Source organism: Populus euphratica, unplaced genomic scaffold (assembly GCF_000495115.2).
Source record: "Populus euphratica unplaced genomic scaffold, PopEup_1.0 scaffold1.1, whole genome shotgun sequence".
NCBI classification, from domain to species: Eukaryota; Viridiplantae; Streptophyta; class Magnoliopsida; order Malpighiales; family Salicaceae; genus Populus; species Populus euphratica.
Genome location: NW_011499845.1, coordinates 334860 through 355780, shown reverse-complemented (window position 1 = coordinate 355780; position 20921 = coordinate 334860). Strand labels below are relative to the sequence as shown.

The window sequence follows — 20921 nt, the reverse complement described above, 5'->3', positions numbered from 1 at the left end:
CTACTAGATCAGGAAACCTTTTTTGGCAATACATGAAACAATCTTTCCAACTTTCCATAAATTCGCATCAAGACCCCACCTCTGGTTTTGTTCCAACATCCCTCCGCAAGGGAATGCATGACGGGTCACCTTCGAAATCAAAGGGCCAACACAACTTCAAAACAAAAAATAACAGTCAAAATTAGGATGTTGATGGAAAAAGGATACCGTGAGTAGTGCACAAAGTTGCGGAGAGCCCTTGCCCACCTCGCATAAACGTGCACGTCTGCTACAGGTGAATGTTGTTGTGATCCGAGTGAGGTTCAGACTTTTACAAGCAAACAAATACTTCCATTCGTCTGTTTCATCAGTGACATTTTACAACTTTGAGAATTTACAGAAGAATTAACAAATTGAAACTTCATCCAGTGGAAAATATTAGTTACACCAAAAAGCTTATGATCTAAGATCCAGCTTTTGGATATAGATGCATGTCATCAAGACACGGGCTTGCATGGTTAGAATTTCACTACAGGTATGGCATGTTCAAAGAGCTAGTTTTTTGTTGCTGTATCACCGGATCTCAATTCCCTTTCAAGCTCATCAAACTCCCAGTCACCAATCTCCTCCTTTGAGTAGTCTCGAGAATCTTTCCCAAACTCTGACTCTAACTTTGCAAGTTCTGCAGCAGGGTCGAGCACCTCATCTGCCTCCACCGCAGGTTCCGCGGGATGCTTATCTATATTGGATTTAAGGATAGCCACATTCTGTGATGAGGTATGAGATGGACTTCCCAGTGCCTTCTCAGATGAATTATCAGCCTTCAGGGTTGGAGCCTCCAGTTCTAGATTTGGTCTCTCAAGGGACTCGAATTCCACTCTAAACTTTTCAATATCATCAAATAGCTCTTTGACCAAGGTATCATCTTTCCTGGATAGAGGAGGCCAGGAATGACATTTTTCAGGCAATGTATACCGCAGTGGAATAATATTGTAGCATGTAAGTAACTGTTGAAGAATTCAATGACAGAACCAAAATCCCACCTACAACTTGCCCCTTTTTGAGCATAAAACTGCTCTCTTATGTTGTCCACCACACTGAAAGTGGTTATAATCTGGAACAAGACAGCCAAACTAGGATATCAATATATGCTTGCAATGCTTTTACCTGCTATGTACGAGCAGGAACACAATAAGGCATGCCTCAACAGGTGCAGCTATTTAGCACCTTTATGCAACTTTTTAAGTTCAACAAATTGCAAGGCACATATAAAACAAATGGAGAGATTCAAATTCAAAAGGTACAGAGAAGAAAATAGAAAGAGTAAAAGCTTGGAAAATAGGGAGAAAGAAAGAAACTTGAAACCAGCAAGACAAGCAAGGAAACTGCAATAGAGTTTTCTACTCAACTCTTACTGAAAGAGAGATTTTTACAAGAAGTTATGTTGATAGCACAAAATTAAACAGTTGATGTGGATAGCCATTTGATTCTGATCATAAATTATAAGCATGACCACCAAGAATTATTTATGCAAACCCACCTCCTTCATGACTCTTTCATCCAAAAGTTGGCAAAATTACTAATACTTACGATTAAAGTAACCCAATGTTAGGAAAATCATCTACCAAAAGGGGATTTAACAGCAATGTAGCATTTTACACATGGTAAAGCAGAATACTGTGAATGAATCAGTCATGTGCGTATTTGACATGAGAAGCATTAAGGAAATACTTCCATACCTTTGCTTCACAATCCAAATATTCCTCCTCGAGATTTTTCCTTGGGTTTAATTCTTTAGAATCTTCATTCCCCACACTAGATGCTATCTCTAACCTGCATTGTCAAAAATAAATGAACAAATGGGATAACAAACAATCAGAAACCTATTAGTGAAGCAAATTACATTACCCTCCACTTAAATTCTTTAGGCTTTCCACAAATTTCTCTATACAGGTGATAGAAGGCTCCAACTCTTTCTGCATAAAACACACAAGTTCAATCACAACACGGAAGAGCATGTCTCTCTCTCTCTCTCTTTGTGAGAGAGAAAGAGATAAAGACTCACAGCCATAAGTTCAGTTTGTGAACGTTCTTCAAAAAGAACATAAATTTACCTTGTATTCAGAGAGAAGATGAATAGCCAACTTCACATAATAGTCCTCATGTCTCTCCAGTTCATCACTTGAAAGTTAAACAGGTAACAAGTAACAATTATGTAGGAAATAGGTAAGAAGATGGATAATACAATTTTCAATATTAGAAATTACAAGATCAATATACAGAAAAACAACTAGTCATAGGAAAATGCATGTGCAAACCACAATGATGTACATACTTGACCTGCATCTCCTTAGCTTCACTGTAAGATCGCTGGAGAACCCAGGTATCTTCCAGAAAATTGAGCCATGTAGTGAGAATATCTGCTTCTACCTTGCATGCAGCAATTGCTTTTGACATCTCGTCTTCCTATATACTCGTAGAAAAAGATGTATCACATGGTTGAATATTGAGTACCAAAGACCATAAATTATGCAATGATTTTTGCACCTAATTAGGTAGAAAGAAACCAGAAGAGAGAATCCAAACCTTTGTTTTCAAATGCTCAACAATCTGGCTGTTAGCTTCAACAAACTGATCCCTCTCTTCTTTGACATTGTGAAGGCGTGCATTTGCAGCAGCTAAGGAGATATTAACCTATAAGGCAAGGACAGTCTTTGAATGCTTGTGATCAATAAAGGGCAAATGAATGGGGAACAAGAAAAGAAAGCGTGAACTAAAAAGATTCAGATAATCAGTTGTAAATATAATCTCATACTTCCAGCTCAAAAATCCAAACTTAAGTCCATAATTATGAAAATAGATGTTTTATAAAAGCGAAAGGAAAAAAGATAGAGAAGTTAAACCTTTTTCAATTCAGCTTCAAGTTCATCTCTTTGTTTTTCAAGTACTGATATCTCAGCTACTATTTCCTGGAAGGGAATCAAAGAAAAAGATCAAAATTTCCATCAAATCAAATACATTAGCTGCATGTTAGAAGCATGCTAGCATTCCTACTTTCTACACATATATCCCAAAGCTTCCGAGAACACAGATCATGGATAAATTTACACCCACTATAACCACAAGTTTCACATGGTGTTTGCTTTAGATGAGTTACTAACTGATACGTAACCATGCAATGCTAAAAACAATATGAACTAACAAAGAAGAATTCTTGATAAGCCAATTAAATTGGGCAGTCAATAATCTCACAATATATATGGACAAGAAGCAGGCAATCCTAAAAAGAAAATCTCTACATATAGAGTGAAAATATAAATCACAACCATGCAGACCATCACAACATAAGATAGCACTATCAAAAGAAGGCTTGACATAGCTATTTATACAAGCATACAAATGTTAATAGCATTACATAAAACGAGGAAAAATTAAAGCAGTTTTTAAACCTATGATGTGATGTGATAGCAATAATCTGCATTCCAAACCACAAAAGAATGAGAAAATAATCACTTTCCCTTTACCTTGAGATCTAATAATAACTGAGTAGAACAAAGGCATTGTTATTGAAGCACATTACCTTCTCCTTTTCATTTGCTTCATCAGCTTTGGCAACACGAACTTTCAGTGCCTCTTCTTTTTGTGATCTGTGAATTATGTGGGAATGGGATGGGGGTTAAAACCCACCATAAATTCTAAAAGCAATGATGGGTTCAATGATATCTACTCTCAAACACTGGAAGTCAAACAAGTGGTTCCCAAGAGAATCCCTAGTAAGTCTTGTTTCTTGTTCTTGAGGTGTTACACTTTGACAATCACCTTTGCTTTTTACCAAAGAACTTCCCAAGCACAAGAAGACAACATATTTTAAGTGAACCAAGGTGACTGTGTTTTCCAAAGATGTCATCATAACTTGAGCAAGAATAACAACTGCTCAGTAGCTTGTGGAGAAGGGTGAAGTTCAGCCATCTCAACAGAACTTGTGAAGTAATTTGGTATGCAGTGAAATGCAAAGCAGGGGGTCCACAAGTTTTAAGAGTATAAGGGCACAGCCATTTTGGCTGCATAAATAATACTTCAGATTGACTTCATACCTGTGATCTAAGATACGTTTTTCAGCTTTTGATGTAGAGCTAGCAAGAGATTCCGATAAGACCTTCAACTTGTCAACCTGCTCATATAAGCAAAACGTTGTTGGCAACAAACTGGCACAGCTTTTACGAGAACTTTTCAGACTAATATGAAAAAAAAAGAGAGTTGGTAGTTGGCACTCAAAAGAGAATAAAAACATCTGTCACCACTTAAGATACAATAGAAAGAAAGAAAATAGAAGGGGAGAAATAAATTTGTGGAGGAGACAGGTGTCATTTTAATAAGACAAAAAGATGCATGTAGTATATATATACACACACATATAAAGCATCCAGAATAAAGATGATAAAAAAACAGGGCTCCCAGAATTTGCAAGCAATTGATCCAATGATGAAAAAGCAAAAGGAAATGATTACAGGAATGAGAGGTGTAGATATGCTAATTTCTAACAGCAAGTTGCAAAGACTTCTTCAAATCAATATTTAGCATGTCAAAGACTTGACACATTGCAACATCCACCCGCTTCAGGAAACAATTCACAGAAAATGACTTCATTTGAGAACCACCCACTTAAAGATAAAGTACTTATTAGAGTTATTCCTCCAGTTAGTGCTATTGCCATTATTGACCTTAGTTTTGTAATTGAGGTGCCTAAATTACCATCGTTGCTCTTTTTTTCTCTCTCTTTTTTTTGATAGGCGATATTGTTCATTATCAGGATTTGAACTCATTTAACCTGTGTGATGCTCCAGGTATCTAGCCCTTATCATTGCATATACTGCTATCATTATCATTGCTGTTTTTCACTTCCAAAGCTTCTTACGCGTAAAAATTTAAGCCTGCAAATGTCTTTTATGTCTCACATAGAAAATTATCTCACTTCCCCAGACACGCACTTGTAAATATGCTCCTATCTGTAGTTTAGAAAACTGAAGGATACAGGCTCCAGCAATGCATATCCATGCTGAAAAGGACACTAGTCTCTATATGCATGCTGACAGTCAACATGAAAGAGAAACTTGAAGGGCAAACATGAGATAGCTAACAGATAATAAAAGCTGGAAAAAACACACGATTCTAAGATTTCAGAAACACAATCAAGAAACAACTCGACAGCATGAGTGTAGCATACCTTTTGAGCATGAATCTCAGGAGAGTCTCCCAAGCTCAAAGTTTTCTTTTTCAACAGAAGCCCTTCCAATCTCGAACAAATTCGAATTTGTGAAAGAGCTTCTTTCAGTGCCTACATCAACAGGGGTCAGACCTTTAGTTAACAGCTTTCTACTCGACAAAATACTAGACAGACCAGGAACGCTTCCAGAAACATAAACAAATACACTAAACATCCCACAGCAATTTAAGACTAAGAAGAAAAAGGAAATCATTAATTAGGCAGTGATTTTAGTTCACAGATTTCTTGGTAACTTAATTATAGACATTGTGTTATCCAAAATAGAAGAATAAGAAGTGGAGACCCAAGCAATCTTTTCCCTGCCTTCTTATTGCACAATGCACACCTTTCCAGAATAACTATGACAACATAATATGTGCATAGATAATGTACAATTCATAAAGTGCACTCTTTAGATTTTCATTTCATACTTGAGAAAAATCTAGAGTTGATCTGCACTGAACAAGTCATTAGCATTGAACGTATCCAATGAAGAATCAAATACCCACGCAATCAGTCTCCTCGCATAAGATCAACACTCATATTCCTATCATAGAAAAGTGACAAAATGAGGTAGTCACGAATTAAAGCTCACCTTTATAGTTGCTTTGGCCTTTTCATCAGACACCTTTTCCTGATCTTCAATTGATGGCTTGTCAGAATGCATGCTTCCATCGAGTTTGTTCTTCAGAACCTTAGCTTCAGCATCTATTCTGTGGACAGAAAGGATTCAATAGGCAAAGAAAGAACTAGATAAACAAACCACTGACTGCATAGCCTCATTTCATAATGAATAACTGTATCACATACAGTACCTTACATATCAAATTACTGAAAAGTGTGAGCGGATGATTTAGACAGGTGACAGCATGACAGATCCTAACTGAAGCACAAGTTCTAGCACTAGTTTACAAGCTAATAATTCAGGTTCCCAGTCGTTAAAACTTGGGACTTCCAACATGGAGAGCTGTGTTCAAACTTGTGGATTGTGAATCAGAATGTAGGGGAAGGAGAGGTCGGCATGTCTGCTAACTAAATCACGCCTCCATGTATAGACATCCATAATAATGGGAAAAAAATGGATGAACAGTACTATATAGCATTCATGGTCATTCGTGGTTCTGAAGGTAGCAAATTGAAACCTTATATCCATGGAAATAAAAAGTCACCAGTTTATACATCTTCTTAAGAAGATAGAAAAATGTCAACTAAGTTTAAAGAGGTTCAGACTCAGTTCAAAAACTAAATGATAAAAACTCCATGATGTTGATAACCTTGCAAGATCAGTATTGATTTTCAACCCTGTAATTGCATTTTGTGCAAATTGGAGCAATTCTTCGCGCTTCACCTACAAACCAGAAGAAGAGGGAAAAATTGTCAACTTAGCAATCTTCATATACAAGTTAAAATATGAAAATAGAAATCTCAAGCATGAATGCTAGATGCAGCTACAAAAGTCAAAGCAAATTCTCCTGCATATCTAAACATGTACTTTATACCAGACTGCTTCCATGATACGGCAAAATAGCCCTTTTCTTTTTAAAAAACCATCGCTTGACAGTCAGATAATCATTTTTTTACTACATTTTCAAAAGTGATTCTGCGCCCAAACATGATTTTTGTATGCACAACACATCAGCCTGTTTTCTATGGTTTGCATGGCAATTAGCCTAAATCAGAAATCAATCTGCATTCTTCATGTCTTTACCAACACTTCATCTTGGTAACTTGCAAAAGCAGAAGCCAGATCCTGTATACTGCTCATGATTGCATTATGAACTTCTTGTCCTCCAGTTAGACAGAGCCTGCACGTAACCAGATTATGAAAAGGGATTCAAAAAGAATTCAGGCTCATCCCATGTATTGATCATAAGCACTAAGTTTCTACGATTTAAAATATATCCAAGACGATGAATATGAACCCCGAAACAAAATAGGTGTATTTCCTTGCCACATTAAGGCTAATATAATAATGATTCCATGAAGCCAGGAACATTAAATGTAATTGGTCGTGGAAAGCCCCTAAAATATATATATGTGCTGGCATTTCAGATGCATTTATGCATTGAGCAGTCTGGAAGACTCACTTAAACACCTCCAGGAGCAAAGAAATTTCTTCCTCATTTGGTGCTTCAAGAATCTGAGTCAGAGAAAAATGTTAACCTGCGGTTAACCTCCACAATCAGAAATGGCAAGAAAGAAAGCATGGAAGCCTGTCCAACTTAGCACATTTAAAGCTCTTTCATTAATATGTCTTCAACTGTGTTCTAGTTTGTGAAAAAAACTAATTGAATCATGATGTTGTTGCCTATACTTGCTTACACCTGCGCCTTAGGTTAACAAATGTAAAACTAACATAATGCATTCCTAAGGGCATTCACTGAGAACTACTTTTGCAGAGCATAACCATCAGCATTTACCATTCTTTAAGTGTGGGTTAAAAATGGAGGATAAACATTGCGATATTAGTATCCTCTTCCACTGATTCCCAGTACTGACCACCTTTCTAAGCACATCTACAAAACTGGATCAAAATAAATTTACCGTACCATGGACATTGATATGCCTTCTAAAGCCTGGCTTTGGAGAAAAACATCACGGAAAGTCATTGGTTCGCCCCCAACATCAGAATCATAATACAGAACCTATCCATCAAATAAAGAATTAGAAAAACAAGCACAAGATGCCGGTACTTTCGGTAGTTCGATTATTTCAATGTGCACAGCAATTTAACAACTCACCATGGGCAGTGATGTTTTTCTTGGACTGCCCGATGATGCATCAGGCCCAACATTTTGCTCAACGGATGTCTGTTTATCTTCCACAAAACCTCCAGATAACTTTTCGAATTGTTTGAGCACAACCACCCATCTTCTCAGCAACAAAACCCTCTCCAGGCCGCGACAGGAGATGGCAGCGTCCTCTAATCTCTTGGCAGTCTGCTTAGCACTTTTATAATTCCTATTCCCCTAAATTCATAACGGAACAGATAAATTAACTAAATTACGCAGAAGCTTGATTGTATATATATATATATATGAAATAGAATCAAATTATCCAGTCAAATAAAAAACCCTAATTGCAGATAAAAAATCAAAGTGAAGAGAGATTACAATACGATCTTGCAATATTTTGGCTCCTTCAGCTACGGCTTGACCAGCTTGGTGAACAACAGAGTCGGCGTAGGTTTTAACTGCTCGGGTAAGGTTGTTATTGTTCCCTACTTCCACTGCCTTGCTCACAGCAGATCTCAGCCACGACATTTCTCTCTCTTTTTTAATCTTTTAAGAAATGGAAACGTTTATGAAAATAAGAAAAGGAGGAATTGAATAGAAAACTAAGGCGATGGTGTTGTTAGAGAAACTGATTTTGCTGATAGTGTGTACTGTAGGGCATGCAGGGGGTGGGGTTTTGGTGTTGAAGATGAGACCAGTTTTGGGCATGAGTCAGGTGTCTGAAAGTTTTGGTAAGCGACGTCGTATGGAATGGCTGCTTAAATGGACGTGGACCTGCAGATGTCACTCGTTGAAAAACAAAAAAACACTGTAACTCAAAACACTATTTATTTATTTATTTATTTATTTTTTATGTAACTTTCTTATTATTTATTAAAATAATATTTTTTTAGAGTTTTTATTTTTGTAATTTCATTTATGTGCTTTGATATTAGAAATATTAAAAATAAGAATTCATAATTTTATTTTTATTTTTTTATAACGTTATATCCTAATTTTATAATTTAGATTTTAAGATTTGATGTTTTAATTTATTTGACTTGAATATTTTTATTAATTATTTTTTAAAAATTTAATGTTAAATAGTTAGTTGGACGAAAATTAAGTTTATTTTTATTTTTTATTTTATGTAAGTTTATTATTATCTCATAACTCGAGTCACGAATTTAGCTAATTAATACAGGTTAAATCAAGTTGTTTTTATATTATTTCATAATCAAATTTATTTTTAAATTTATTTTTCAATACGAAGTAGATTGAAAATTAAACTTGTTTTAATTTATTTTTTATTAATTTATCCTGATTCTATAATATATATTGCAGGTTTATCAAGTTAGTTCGGGTTGAATTAAGTTATTTTTTTTATTTTTTTATTAATTTTTTTAATTTCACTATTTAACATTATATTATTTAAAATTAAATTTTATAATTTATTTATTTATTTTTTACGATGTTATTATAGTCTCATCAGATTAATTCTGGTTTATTCAAATCGATTCAATATATATTTTTTAATATTTTTAAAAAATATTTTGAGTTAAATTAATTTTTATTAGTTACTTGATTGTCTTTAAACCTTATAGATTAAACAAGTCACTTTGTATCAATTCCTATTTGTTTGTTTTTTTCCCTGCTGGATAGCATATATGCGTCCGTGTGTCAAATTTGTTTAGCTCATGACAGTTTTCCCCATTTAGTTTTTGCATAGGCTTCCTTTTTTTCTCCTGATTTATATTTTTCACGCCAATCAAATTATATTTAAAGAAGATTTATATTAGTCACAATTTTACGTAAACCATCAACATTCTAATTCAAATTAAAACCATTAAAAACGTGGTGTCTCACTCGAATGAAAACAATGTCACGCTAATAGTGAATTTTTATTTTATACTGGGCTTCGATTTTTTATTTTTTTTAATTACATCATTTTAAGACCGTAAGCGGGTGTTTTGCGAGGTGGTTGTATTCTATCCTTACGCACTGTGTAAGTTCAGAGGTTTTTGTCATGCTTTATAACTTTTTTGGGGTCGAATTATATTAGCTTGGGAGGGTGGTTTGAATATATTTTTCAATTATTTTATTTTATTTTTAAAAATAAAAATTAATATTTTTTAGTGTTTTTTATGATTTTGATATCTTAATATTAAAAAAATATATCTTTAAATAAAAATATTTTAAAAAGTAATTTTCACTGTATTTCCTTACAAACATCCAATAAAATATAGTTTTAATTTGGTTTAAAAAGACAATTAAAAAAAACTATAAAATAAGTAAAAACTTTGTGACCTGCATTAAATTCGCATGAGAAACACTTTTTCTTCCAACTTTTTTTTCCTTCCTTTTACAGTCTGTTTAGTTTTAGTCCATAATTTTATTTTACTTGTATTTTAATTTTTTTTTAAAAGAAAGTTGTTAGAAAAAATGACAAAAAAATATTATTGATTGACCATGTCTTGAAAATAATATTATTTTTGTATTTAATTTTATGTGTTATTAACAGTTTATGGCTATTTTAAGTTGAGGAATTGATTTCTAGATACTTTAATGGTCATTATCAAATGTTTTTATATAATAATAACTTGAAAAATATTTATTTATATTTGAAAAATACTTACCCCAATTTTTAACCACAACTCCAATTATTGAAACTTAAACAAGCAAACAACACATCATTTGTTTTACTTTTAATAAAATAAAATATTAGGCCTAAACTTACATGAATCTTTTTTTTACAGGCTAGCTCAACTATGACCACAACTCTAATTCTATTTATGAATAATTTTATTATTTTTTTTACTATAAACTTAGCTATATTTGTGAATGCTTTTATTATTATTTTTTATTTAAACTTGTTAAAATTAAATTATTATAATTTTTTGAGGAAAGTATCTAGCGTAGTAAAAGCTTTTGAGGAAGTAGGGCGTCGCCTGCTTCTTGAAAAGAATCGTTCGAATCTTCAAACAAAAGAGTAATATATCTAAATTCACGAGTTTAGAGAAAAAAAATTCAAGAGAAAAATCTTTATTTATTAATTCAAAAATACCTTACAATAAAATGAAGTAGCCTTTATATAAGCTGCAAAACCTAATTCAATTAGGACTATAACTATTTGGGAAAGAAATAACTGAAATAAGGAAAAAAAACTAAAACTCCTAAAAGTAAATAAGTTCCAATATTAAGGTATAAATCAACGGTCCTAAATTTATGAAATAATCTGGTAAAAGGGTCATTCCAACAGCAACTGCAGCTCCTGATTTTGTTCCTAGAGCTTTTTTTGCAATCCGTTGTATTCTATAATCTGTTCTATATTAGTCTTGCTTGTGTTAAATGAACTCAACCTCTAGTGAAGTAAATGAGAAGACAACACACCAGAAGAACGATATTCAAACAAATCCGCAACATTAAAGGTAGAATAGATGGCCATATCGGTAGGAAAATCCACGACATATGTATTATCATTAATTTTCTACAAAATCTAAAGAGGACCACGTTTCTTGTTTTTTCAGTTTATTGTATGCGCCTACTAGCAACCGTTCTTTACATAAAACCATAACGAGGTCCCCTTCTTGAAATGCTTGAGCCTTTTTTTTTTTCATCAGCCACTGCCTTGTATTGGCTATTAAAGGTCTCCAAATTTTGCCACACTTGTTCTTGTATAGTCTTGATGCAATCCGCCATATTCTCTGCCGCAACACTCAAACCAGGTAGTTTTGGCAAGGGAACGAAGTCTAAAGCATGGTATGGAGGACAGCAATAAACAATCTGGAATAGAATTTTCCTAGTAAATCGGTTGAGCATATTATTATAAGCAAATTCAGCTTGTGCAAGAGCAAGATCCCACTATTTTGGTTTTGCCTTGGAAAAACAGCGAGTTAGATTCCCAAAAGTATAGTTTATCACTTCCATTTGCCCATCGGACTAAGGATAATTCGTGCTACTGAAATTCAAAGATAAATCAAATAGCTGCTATAAAGTTTGCCAAAAACGACTTAAGAATTTGGTGTCCCTGTTGAAAGTGATGGATTTGGGAACCCTGTACAGACAAACAACCTTTTTGGAATTTTTTTTTTTCTACGTGTACTGCATCCGCGGTTTTTTTATAAGTAATAAAACGAGCCATTTTAAAATACTAGTCAACCATCATAAAGACTTAATCAAATCCATGTTGGGTTCGCGGAAGGCGTAAGATAAAGGAACAACTTTCCTTTGTTTACTGCAGTCCGATTATTATAAAAGAAATTTCTTGTCCGGACTGTCGTATTTGATTGGTCTAATTGAGTTTTATTTGTGAATGTTTTTTATTTTTATTTTTTTATTATAATTAAATTATAATTAAATTATTATAATTTTTTTATGAAGATATCTGATATAATAGAAGCTTGTGAGAAAGTAGAGCGTCACCCGTTTCATGAAAAGAATTGTTCGAATCCTTAAACAAGAGAATAACACGCTCAAATTCACGAGCCCAAAAAAAAAAACTCTCAATAGAAAATTCTTTATTAATTCAAAAGTACCTTACAATGAAAGGAAGCAGCCTTTATACAAGCTGCAAAACCTAACTTGATTAGGAATATAAACATATAGAAAAGAAATAACTGAAATAAGAAAAAAATACTAAAACTCCCAAAAGTAAATAAATTATGATAGTAAGGCATAAATTAACAGTCCTACAATCTGTTCTACTCTGTAATCTATTCTCCCCTCTTCCATCTGCTCCACATCAATACCTAATTAAATACAACTCAAGTTGATTTATATATATATATATATATATATAATTATTTTAATTTTATTTGTTGTTTTGTGTTGAATGTCTTTTTTTTTAGCACATGGGATTTCAAAAAATTTATCATTTCAAATCATCTTTAATTCATACCGGTATTATTCGATTTTGATAAGTGAATTGAGTCGGACACTTCAAATGTTAGCGATGAACCGGTTTTTTTAAATATTCCTAGATCTCCCATTCATTTCTCTACCGCCCGAATTCATAAAATAAATAAATAGATACAAATACAATAAACCTAGCCGTTCCATCACTACCTTCACGAAAATCTTAGTTTCTGTCTCTCTACCCTCAGGACCCTCAAGATAAGAAAAAGAGTGTGAGACAGAGAGCAACAAATCAGATAGCAATTAACAAAACCCTAGATTACAATGGACCGCTCCTTCAAACACACCCGTGACGACCGTGATCGTGACCACCACAAACACCGATCAAGAGACGATAAGCATCGAGACTCCTCCGATTCTCACCACCACCGATCAGAGAGAGAATCTCACCAACGCGAGCATCACAAATCATCCAGGCGCGATGATACAAAGCGCGAAAGATCTCACGAACGAGAAGAGAGTGTGGATAGGCGAGAGAGATCGCACGATCACAAATCGTCTTCCTCATCGAGGCGTGAGGAGAGAGAGAGGTCGTATGATGCGAGAGAGGAGAGAGAAGGGAGTAGAGAGAGAAAACGCGAGAAGAGAGAAAGAGAGACTGTAGATGAAGATTATTCGGAGAGAAAGAAAAGAAAGGAGAGAGGAGGTGGTGAGGATAGGGCTGTTGCTGAGAAGGAGAAGAGGAGTAGAAGAAGATTCGGTGAAAAACTGAAAGAAGAGGATAATAGGACTGGCAACAATGATAATGGTAATAGTTTTGAGAATGTGAAGAGAGTGGATTCGAGTGAGGCTGGAGTGAAGGAGGAAGTCAATGATGAGCCAATTGGCGGCGGCAGGGGCAGCGCCACAGAAAACGGTGGTGTTTCGACTACAGATGTAAGTATTCTCTCTGACTCTTTTTTTTTTTAGTGTGCTTTTTTCGATGAGTGTTTGCTGTTTTGCGGCTTATTAAGTGTAGATGTTTAGATAAATGGGCTAGCGTGATGTATTAAGAATGGAGAATAGGGTCATGTTCTTTATGTACTCGCATGTTTGGTTTAATTAGCTATTTTTATTGTCTGTTTGAATTACGTGCGGGATAATGAAGTTGGGGAGTGGCGAGATGGGATTAGTGGTTCATCACAGTATTTGATATAGCTCTGTTAAGTTTATGCCTGAAGCAGAAAATTGGGTTATGCAATTTCCTGTGTGGTCTGTGTGTGATTTGGAGGTGGACTGGGAGTGGGGTTATCTCCGGTACCATGCTTGCTTTTGCTGGCTTGTTATAGTTGAATAAGGTGTGCATGATGGCGGTTACTGATTTTTGTACAGGTTTTGCTTTTGCTGTGTTTCTTATTATGTATATGTTTTTCACATCTAAAAGCTATTTTATTTCTTGTTACATCTCCTAGTGCTCATGTATGATTGACTGGGACTGTTATTGTGTGTTTCTATGGAGGTAATATGACAATGGAGATAATATGACAATGGAGGTGTTATAATGGATAATTTGTGGTTTTTTAATTGTAAGATGATTAGTATCTCTGCTTTATTAGAAATAGAAAATTTAGCGATTAGTTGGCTCATGTTGATATTTATATGTTTCAAGTCATATGGTTGTGTAGGAAAAATAGAGGTCTATTTTAGTGCTAAATGATGGAAGATGTAGATTGTTCGTGGCATATGTGGTTTGCTAAGTAGTGTTCTTAATTTTCTTATATGGAGGTTGTGTAAAGTGAAAGCTGGTAAGTGAAATTTTATTTCCTTTGGGTGCGATATTTGCTTTTGGAGAAATGCTGTTTCATCACTTTTACATTGCTAGTCATGTCGTTCTTGATGTTGTAGGCATTTTGGTGACTCTTAATGGTTAATGGAACTTTAAGGGACAATGGAGCCATGTAGTTTGGGTGGTTTGGAACTTCTCTTTCTGTTGATTTTGGTCGAGTTACATACAGATGGTATTTTCTTTTATCGTCTTTACTTATATGTGAAATCCTTTTTGTGTTTTTTTCCTGATTTGCTTTATAGTTTATTTTTTGTTATTTAACAAGGAGTCCTTAAAGATCAATGGGCACATTGTTGGAAGATCCATTTCCTTTGTTGAAGATCTTTTATGGTGTGCAATCCTCATATTTTTTGGATTTGTATGCCTAAGGAATTCTGCAAAGGGACTCGATGTTGTTCCTCTTTTGTTCACTTGCTCAATTGTCCCTTCTACTCACTACCCTTTACTCTTTGCCTTGCGGGCGTGTTTCTTCCTGCACACGGACTCTCTGTCTTAACCAGTTTTATAATAGTAATAGGATCCTTTTGAACTGTATTCTGAGATTCCAAACCATTGGTTTTCTAAAAGTTCTCTACTTTTGAAATGGAATGGTGATTTTCTTAGTTGGTGCTGGATGCTGTATTCCCATCACTCTAGATGCAGGTTGAAAAGAACATCCTATATCTCTTTGCTGTTAGACCTGCTTTTATTTTCTATTTTTATGCTATGAATGTGTGACCCACTTTAAAAGGATGTGCTCTGTGAACCTTGCTTATGAATTTTTTAACCTTAACTGTTCTCTAAGCAAGGTTAGTGGTGTCTGATTTTTACTTTTATGCCTAATTATACACGTTCAGATTTTGTATAATGTATAAGTAGAACTCGTATGCATAGAATCTACAGAAGCAGTTACTGTATATTTCCCCACCATTCAGAACCTCCTGAAATTTATTTGTGTGGTGTGGCTTTTTGCGTGATTTTTCTCATTTTATTATTAGCCTAATATCTTTTTAAAGCATTTTATTTGTTGTCCACCACCCACCCTTCCAACAAATTTACTTTTGCCATGGTCTTTCTTAAGGTGCTCCTATTGTCAAGCCTGTATGCTAACATGTGAAGTTTATTGTTCCATACCTGCAGGGTGCTTCTCTGGAATCATTAACTAAGACTCCAGGCAATCAGCCTGAGACCTCTGTGGCAGCTGTTCACCCCCTCCCAACCAAGGTATCTTCAATTTCAAACACAAATGAAAATAAGGGAGTTAGTATTGCCAGATCTCATGAGGTTCCTGGAAAATCTAGTACAGATGGGACATCTTCAGCTGCTGGGAAAAGTGGAAACCTATCACTTGATGCATTAGCAAAAGCTAAGAAAGCCTTGCAAATGCAGAAGGAACTGTCAGAGAAGCTGAAGAAGCTACCCCTGGTCAGTTCCCATCATAGAATTTCTATGATATCCTTGCATGTGCTGCTGTTTCTTCATCTCTCTCTGTCATGTTCTAATGCTATACCGTTTTACCTTCCGTGATTCCAGTACTTATGAACTGGTTATGTTTATTCTTGTAGTCGAGCAAGGGTAATAACACAAGTTCAGGTGGTAGCTCACAAAGGGTGTTGCCGTCAGCAACCACCACTACTGCTGTTTCGACTGGGGCAGTTTGTAGTTCATACTCCTTATCTACAAGCACTATGGTGTCTATAAAGACACCTTCAACTGGTGTGGCACCTCTGCCTGATATTACTAGCATGCCCAATTATGAAGCTGTTAAGCGTGCCCAGGAACTTGCTGCTAAAATGGGATTTCGCCAGGACCCCGAGTTTGCTCCTCTTATAAACTTGTTCCCTGGCCAGTTGCCAGCAGAAGTCTCTGTGCCACAGAAGCCTACTAAGACCCCTGTTCTTCGTGTGGATGCACTTGGTAGGGAAATAGATGAACATGGAAATGTGGTGAATGTTACTAAACCAAGCAACCTTAGCACCTTAAAGGTTGGGTAATTTTTATAAGCTGTACAGTTTCTTTCTATTATTAAATTAGTTTCATTTTGTTGGAGCTGTGATATTTGACTGTGAAGGGCTGTCACGCGATACATATGATCTTTTTCAGGTCAACATCAACAAGCAGAAAAAGGAAGCATTCCAGATTCTTAAACCTGAATTAGATGTGGATCCTGAATCGAACCCTTATTATGATGTGAAAATGGGAATTAATAAGAATAAGTTCTTGAGACCCAAACGAATGACCTTCCAGTTTGTAGAGGAAGGCAAGTGGTTAAAAGAAGCTGAAATAATGAAACTGAGGGTAATTCTTGCAACCTTCACACCTTTTTGCTGAATCCTCGTTGCTATTTTTAATTGTTTGCAAATATTTATGGATTTTATTTTCTGTTCCCAGAATCAATTTGGAGAAGAAAGAGAAAAGGATATGAAGGCAAGGCAAGCATTACATGCAAAGGCAAAGGCAGCTCCGGATATAAATCCTAATTTGATAGAGGTATCAGAGCGATTTACAACCAAAGCAAAGCCTAAGGATCCGATTCCCGATGTAGAGTGGTGGTAAGTTGACATTTACTTTTCTTTATATAACATGGTTCTTACCAATTGTTGTTACTCTGTTGCAGAATTTGTTTCATATGTTACCTGCTAATTTGAGTCTGCATGATCTATCTAACTGGAACCATTGCTTGGTGAATCTCATCTTAAGAACAAGTGCTTGTTACTGGTTGTGTATTTACTAAGATGTGAGGGTCTTGCTAACTCCCATGCTAGGAACAATTTGCAACCGCTTGTATAGTTACTAAGATGTTGATATGTTTGAGGTGCAACGACAACTGAATCTTAAAGTTGTGTTCTACTTATTCACGGAGTTGGTCTGAGTGGCTTTTTAACCTGGGTTGAGGACTTTCAGGTATTGTGAATAACTTTGAATCCTTCACCATTTCCTTTAGTAGAGAGATGATGTCAGGGGCTCTGTTCCAGTACATCCTAGGCTCCTTTGTCCTTCTTGTGAAGCCTGACATGGGTTTCATCTGTATCTGTCCGGATGTTTGTAAATTTTTTGTTATTAACCTAATTGAAGAGAGTTGGAGAACTTTTTCTTTTGTTATTCTATGTGCTTATTACCATTTCATCTTATACAACTTATCTGGAAAGAAGTTCATATGTTTTTGGTTGCTGAATTTAGGGATGCACCTTTACTGACTGATGGGACTTATGGTGAAAATGATGTTCTTATCACTGAGCATAGATTGAAAAGGGATAAAATTACTATCTATGTGCAACACCCACGTCCTATTGATCCACCGGCTGAGCCAGCTCCTCCACCACCTCAACCTTTGAAACTAACGAAGAAGGAGCAGAAGAAGCTCAGAACACAGCGTCGACTTGCTCGGGAAAAGGATAGACAGGAGATGATTAGACAAGGCTTGATTGAACCTCCAAAACCAAAGGTTAAGATGAGCAATTTAATGAAAGTTCTTGGCTCAGAAGCAACACAAGATCCCACCAGACTTGAAAAGCAAATTCGTACTGCAGCTGCTGAACGTGAACAAGCTCATATTGATCGAAATACTGCACGTAAGCTCACTCCTGCCGAGCGCCGTGAAAAGAAGGAGAGAAAGCTCTTTGATGATCCAAACACCATGGAAACTATTGTTTCTGTTTACAGAATCAACAACCTCTCAGACAAGAAAACTCGCTTCAAAGTTGATGTCAATGCTCACGAGAACCGCTTGACTGGGTGCACGGTGATTACAGAGGGAATTTGTGTGGTGGTGGTTGAAGGGGGAAGCAAATCCATCAAAAGGTATGGGAAGCTAATGCTTAGGCGTATAAACTGGGCTGAAGCTGTTAACAAGGATGAAGGAGATGACAATGAGGAGAAACCTGTGAACAAATGCATGCTGGTGTGGCAAGGTAGTGTTGCCAAACCTAGCTTCCACAGGTTTTCTTTACATGACTGTGTGACTGAAGCTGCAGCCCGAAAATATTTTGCTGATGCTGGTGTTGCCCACTATTGGGATCTTGCTGTCAATTTCTCTGATGATCAAATGTGAGAGGCTGCTTTGATGAAAGCATCACCAGGTCATTACTGATTTTTGTTGAAGTTCAGCTACTTTCCATCAATTTGTGGTTCAGAGTTCTGAGATTGACTTTGATGCGCTTTTCACCCATATGGGCTTTTGGATCGTTGTATGCTTTTCATAAGTAGAGTTTTAACATGTTCAGCTACTTTTGGATCGTTGTAAATTTGAACTCCATGTTTCTGAACCATTCTGTCCGTGGGGGTAGGCAGAAAAGGGCTTCAAAGTTGTGAATTTTAAATGCAAATGCTATCGTCAAATTGAACAGTTCTAGTACCCTGATAGATGATCAGTGTGGCAGCTGCTAGGGTCAGGCTGTATACCTAGTTGAATTGCCAGATAATAATTATATGTTGCTTTAAGAATTCAGGTATACCTAGTTGAACTTGTATAAAAATAGCATCAATATTAGCTTAATGTTTTTTTTTAATAATATTTAAACATATTAAAATATCTCTATTTCTTATGCAAACGACCTATTATATATCATGTGGTGGTTGTTTTTCCTTGAAAAAAAAACTTGTTAATTAACCTTCATGTGGGCTAAATGCCTAAGACTCAACCTCAATAATGTTTATTATTATGCGACAGCGCAGCTTGCTGGGTTCAAAGCTACTGTGATTAATTAGAGGGAGGAAATGGCTGCTTAAGGTCACGACCTCGACCTGAAAAAATGCTGCACTTAGTGAATCCAATTGATAAAAGGCCAAGTCCTATTTGTTGACATAGCTCTTCACAGTTCATGACACCATGTGGACAGGTTGCCCTTTGCTTCGATAAGGCGGGTAACAAAACAACCTGCTGGCTGCCGTCCTCCTTAATGAAAGATGACATAAGAGTTACATTATGACAACAGTCGAGAAACGAGTCCTATGCCCTCACGCACGCCGACTGTTTATGCCCATGTTTTATTTTGACCAGGGAGATTTTTCACAGCTTTAATAGCAGGTGCGGGATAGCTTGCAATTTGGTGAATGACGCTGGCCTATCTACCTTAAACTACCAAGAGTCATATGTACCAAAATGTCATGCTGCTTTCTGAATTTCATGTTGACACTGTTTTCTGTTCCGATTTATGAGACCGTGTAGGGGCAGTAGTATAGGCATGGTGGTGGGCACTTCATGGCTAACAAAACAACTCTTCTGTAAGAATTGTTTATCATTTAATTTGACTTGAGGAAATTGTCCATTGTACTTGCGATAGACCATGATCATATGTGGGTTGTGTGTGCATATATGCGTTCATACCACATCTTTCCATTTTGTTTCGCATTTGGTTTCCTTTTTCTTAAATTGGTTGAACTAAATAACTTTTTAAATATTCTTCAAGTTCCATTCGTTGAATTAAACCTGTGGAGCCATCGATACCAGATCCATATTATTTAAAATTCTATTCTGAGAAATCATAGAGCTACGAGCATGCCTCTTTGCATGGACTAATTAATCTGAGAGATACTTGATAGAACCAATGTTGTCATATACTATATTGGATTCGGTTTCATGGCCATCCTAAAAGTTTCCATTGAAGGGTTCCGTGTCTAATAACTAGCTTTATGATATCAAATGTGCTGATTGGCATCCATTGATAGTTTAATACTAGAAAAAATCTTTTAACTAGAAGTTACCAAATTTATAATTTAATAGGACTAATTTTGAAATAACTTTAATTACACTATACAAATTTCGAATTACTCTTTTTTCCCGGTTGAAGGGACAAATAGAAACACTTGGAACTGTTAGGATCTCGTCACTGGGTGCCCGCTAATTAACTACTATCTTCTGTGTTTGCATCCATCGTCGTCTTATTCTTCAGTAGGGAAAATATTATAGTATCGATCATATAGCCAAATTCACCCCTCCGATACGGTAAAGCCTGTGTAATTCCGCCAACTTTAGATGAGTTAGGCACCGCAACTTAATTATATTTATGATGGTTAGGCACCTAGAGCCTGTTGATTACGTAATCCATGTTCCATTGCTTGAATTAGAAATATTGAAGCTTTGATGGTTCAAATACAGCTTCTATTTATTCGTATCTGAATATATCATGTGAATTCAATGCTCTTCTGATACCGAAGTCATATAAAACAATATATTGAGATAGAAAGCTAACTGAGATCCGTGTAACTCCAATCTTGCATATGAAAAATATCTTAAAGTCCATTGTTGCACTTGAAAATTAGGCTACATTTTACATTACATTTCAATTGTATTTTTTTTTAAAATTGT

General features: G+C 35.6%; 2 protein-coding genes across 5 annotated transcripts; one reads left to right on the top strand and one right to left on the bottom strand.

The window, feature by feature from the left end:
* Window positions 1–247: 247 nt before the first annotated feature.
* Window positions 248–8705, bottom strand: LOC105122383 (uncharacterized). The gene is made up of 18 exons (XM_011021501.1): window positions 8356–8705; window positions 7984–8211; window positions 7792–7887; window positions 7330–7382; window positions 6951–7047; window positions 6517–6590; window positions 5838–5955; window positions 5204–5314; window positions 4074–4150; window positions 3560–3626; window positions 2883–2948; window positions 2566–2673; window positions 2315–2445; window positions 2094–2160; window positions 1888–1955; window positions 1719–1812; window positions 1023–1093; window positions 248–909 (listed from the first exon to the last, which is right to left on the bottom strand). Exons 1-18 carry the CDS (start codon window positions 8503–8505, stop codon window positions 534–536), a joined length of 2052 nt encoding a protein of 683 aa, XP_011019803.1. The 5' UTR covers window positions 8506–8705; the 3' UTR covers window positions 248–533.
* A 4288-nt stretch (window positions 8706–12993) lies between these two features.
* Window positions 12994–20041, top strand: LOC105122101 (U4/U6 small nuclear ribonucleoprotein Prp3-like). 4 transcript variants are annotated; one of them, XR_841670.1, is made up of 8 exons: window positions 12994–13746; window positions 15755–16039; window positions 16180–16599; window positions 16718–16912; window positions 17006–17166; window positions 17795–18693; window positions 19284–19640; window positions 19782–20041. XR_841670.1 is itself a non-coding variant. In XM_011021221.1 (7 exons), exons 1-6 carry the CDS (start codon window positions 13135–13137, stop codon window positions 18663–18665), a joined length of 2544 nt encoding a protein of 847 aa, XP_011019523.1. In that variant the 5' UTR covers window positions 12994–13134; the 3' UTR covers window positions 18666–18693; window positions 19289–20041. The 4 variants fall into 4 exon arrangements, 3 of the variants coding, with proteins under 3 accessions (XP_011019523.1, XP_011019435.1, XP_011019358.1); XM_011021221.1 differs by having other exon boundaries at window positions 19289–20041; XM_011021133.1 differs by having other exon boundaries at window positions 19284–20041.
* Window positions 20042–20921: the final 880 nt, after the last annotated feature.

Bases quoted from the DNA above. Each gene is read 5' to 3' on its own strand.
- LOC105122383 (XM_011021501.1), bottom strand. From the start codon at position 8,505: ATGTCGTGGCTGAGATCTGCTGTGAGCAAGGCAGTGGAAGTAGGGAAC. The intron at 2,161-2,314 runs GTATGTACATCA...TTAACTTTCAAG, and splicing joins GCTAAGGAGATGCAGGTCAA to TGATGAACTGGAGAGACATG. The intron at 1,813-1,887 runs GTAATGTAATTT...TTGACAATGCAG, and splicing joins CTAAAGAATTTAAGTGGAGG to GTTAGAGATAGCATCTAGTG.
- LOC105122101 (XM_011021221.1), top strand. From the start codon at position 13,135: ATGGACCGCTCCTTCAAACACACCCGTGACGACCGTGATCGTGACCAC. The intron at 16,040-16,179 runs GTCAGTTCCCAT...TTATTCTTGTAG, and splicing joins AGCTGAAGAAGCTACCCCTG to TCGAGCAAGGGTAATAACAC. The intron at 17,167-17,794 runs GTAAGTTGACAT...TGCTGAATTTAG, and splicing joins ATTCCCGATGTAGAGTGGTG to GGATGCACCTTTACTGACTG.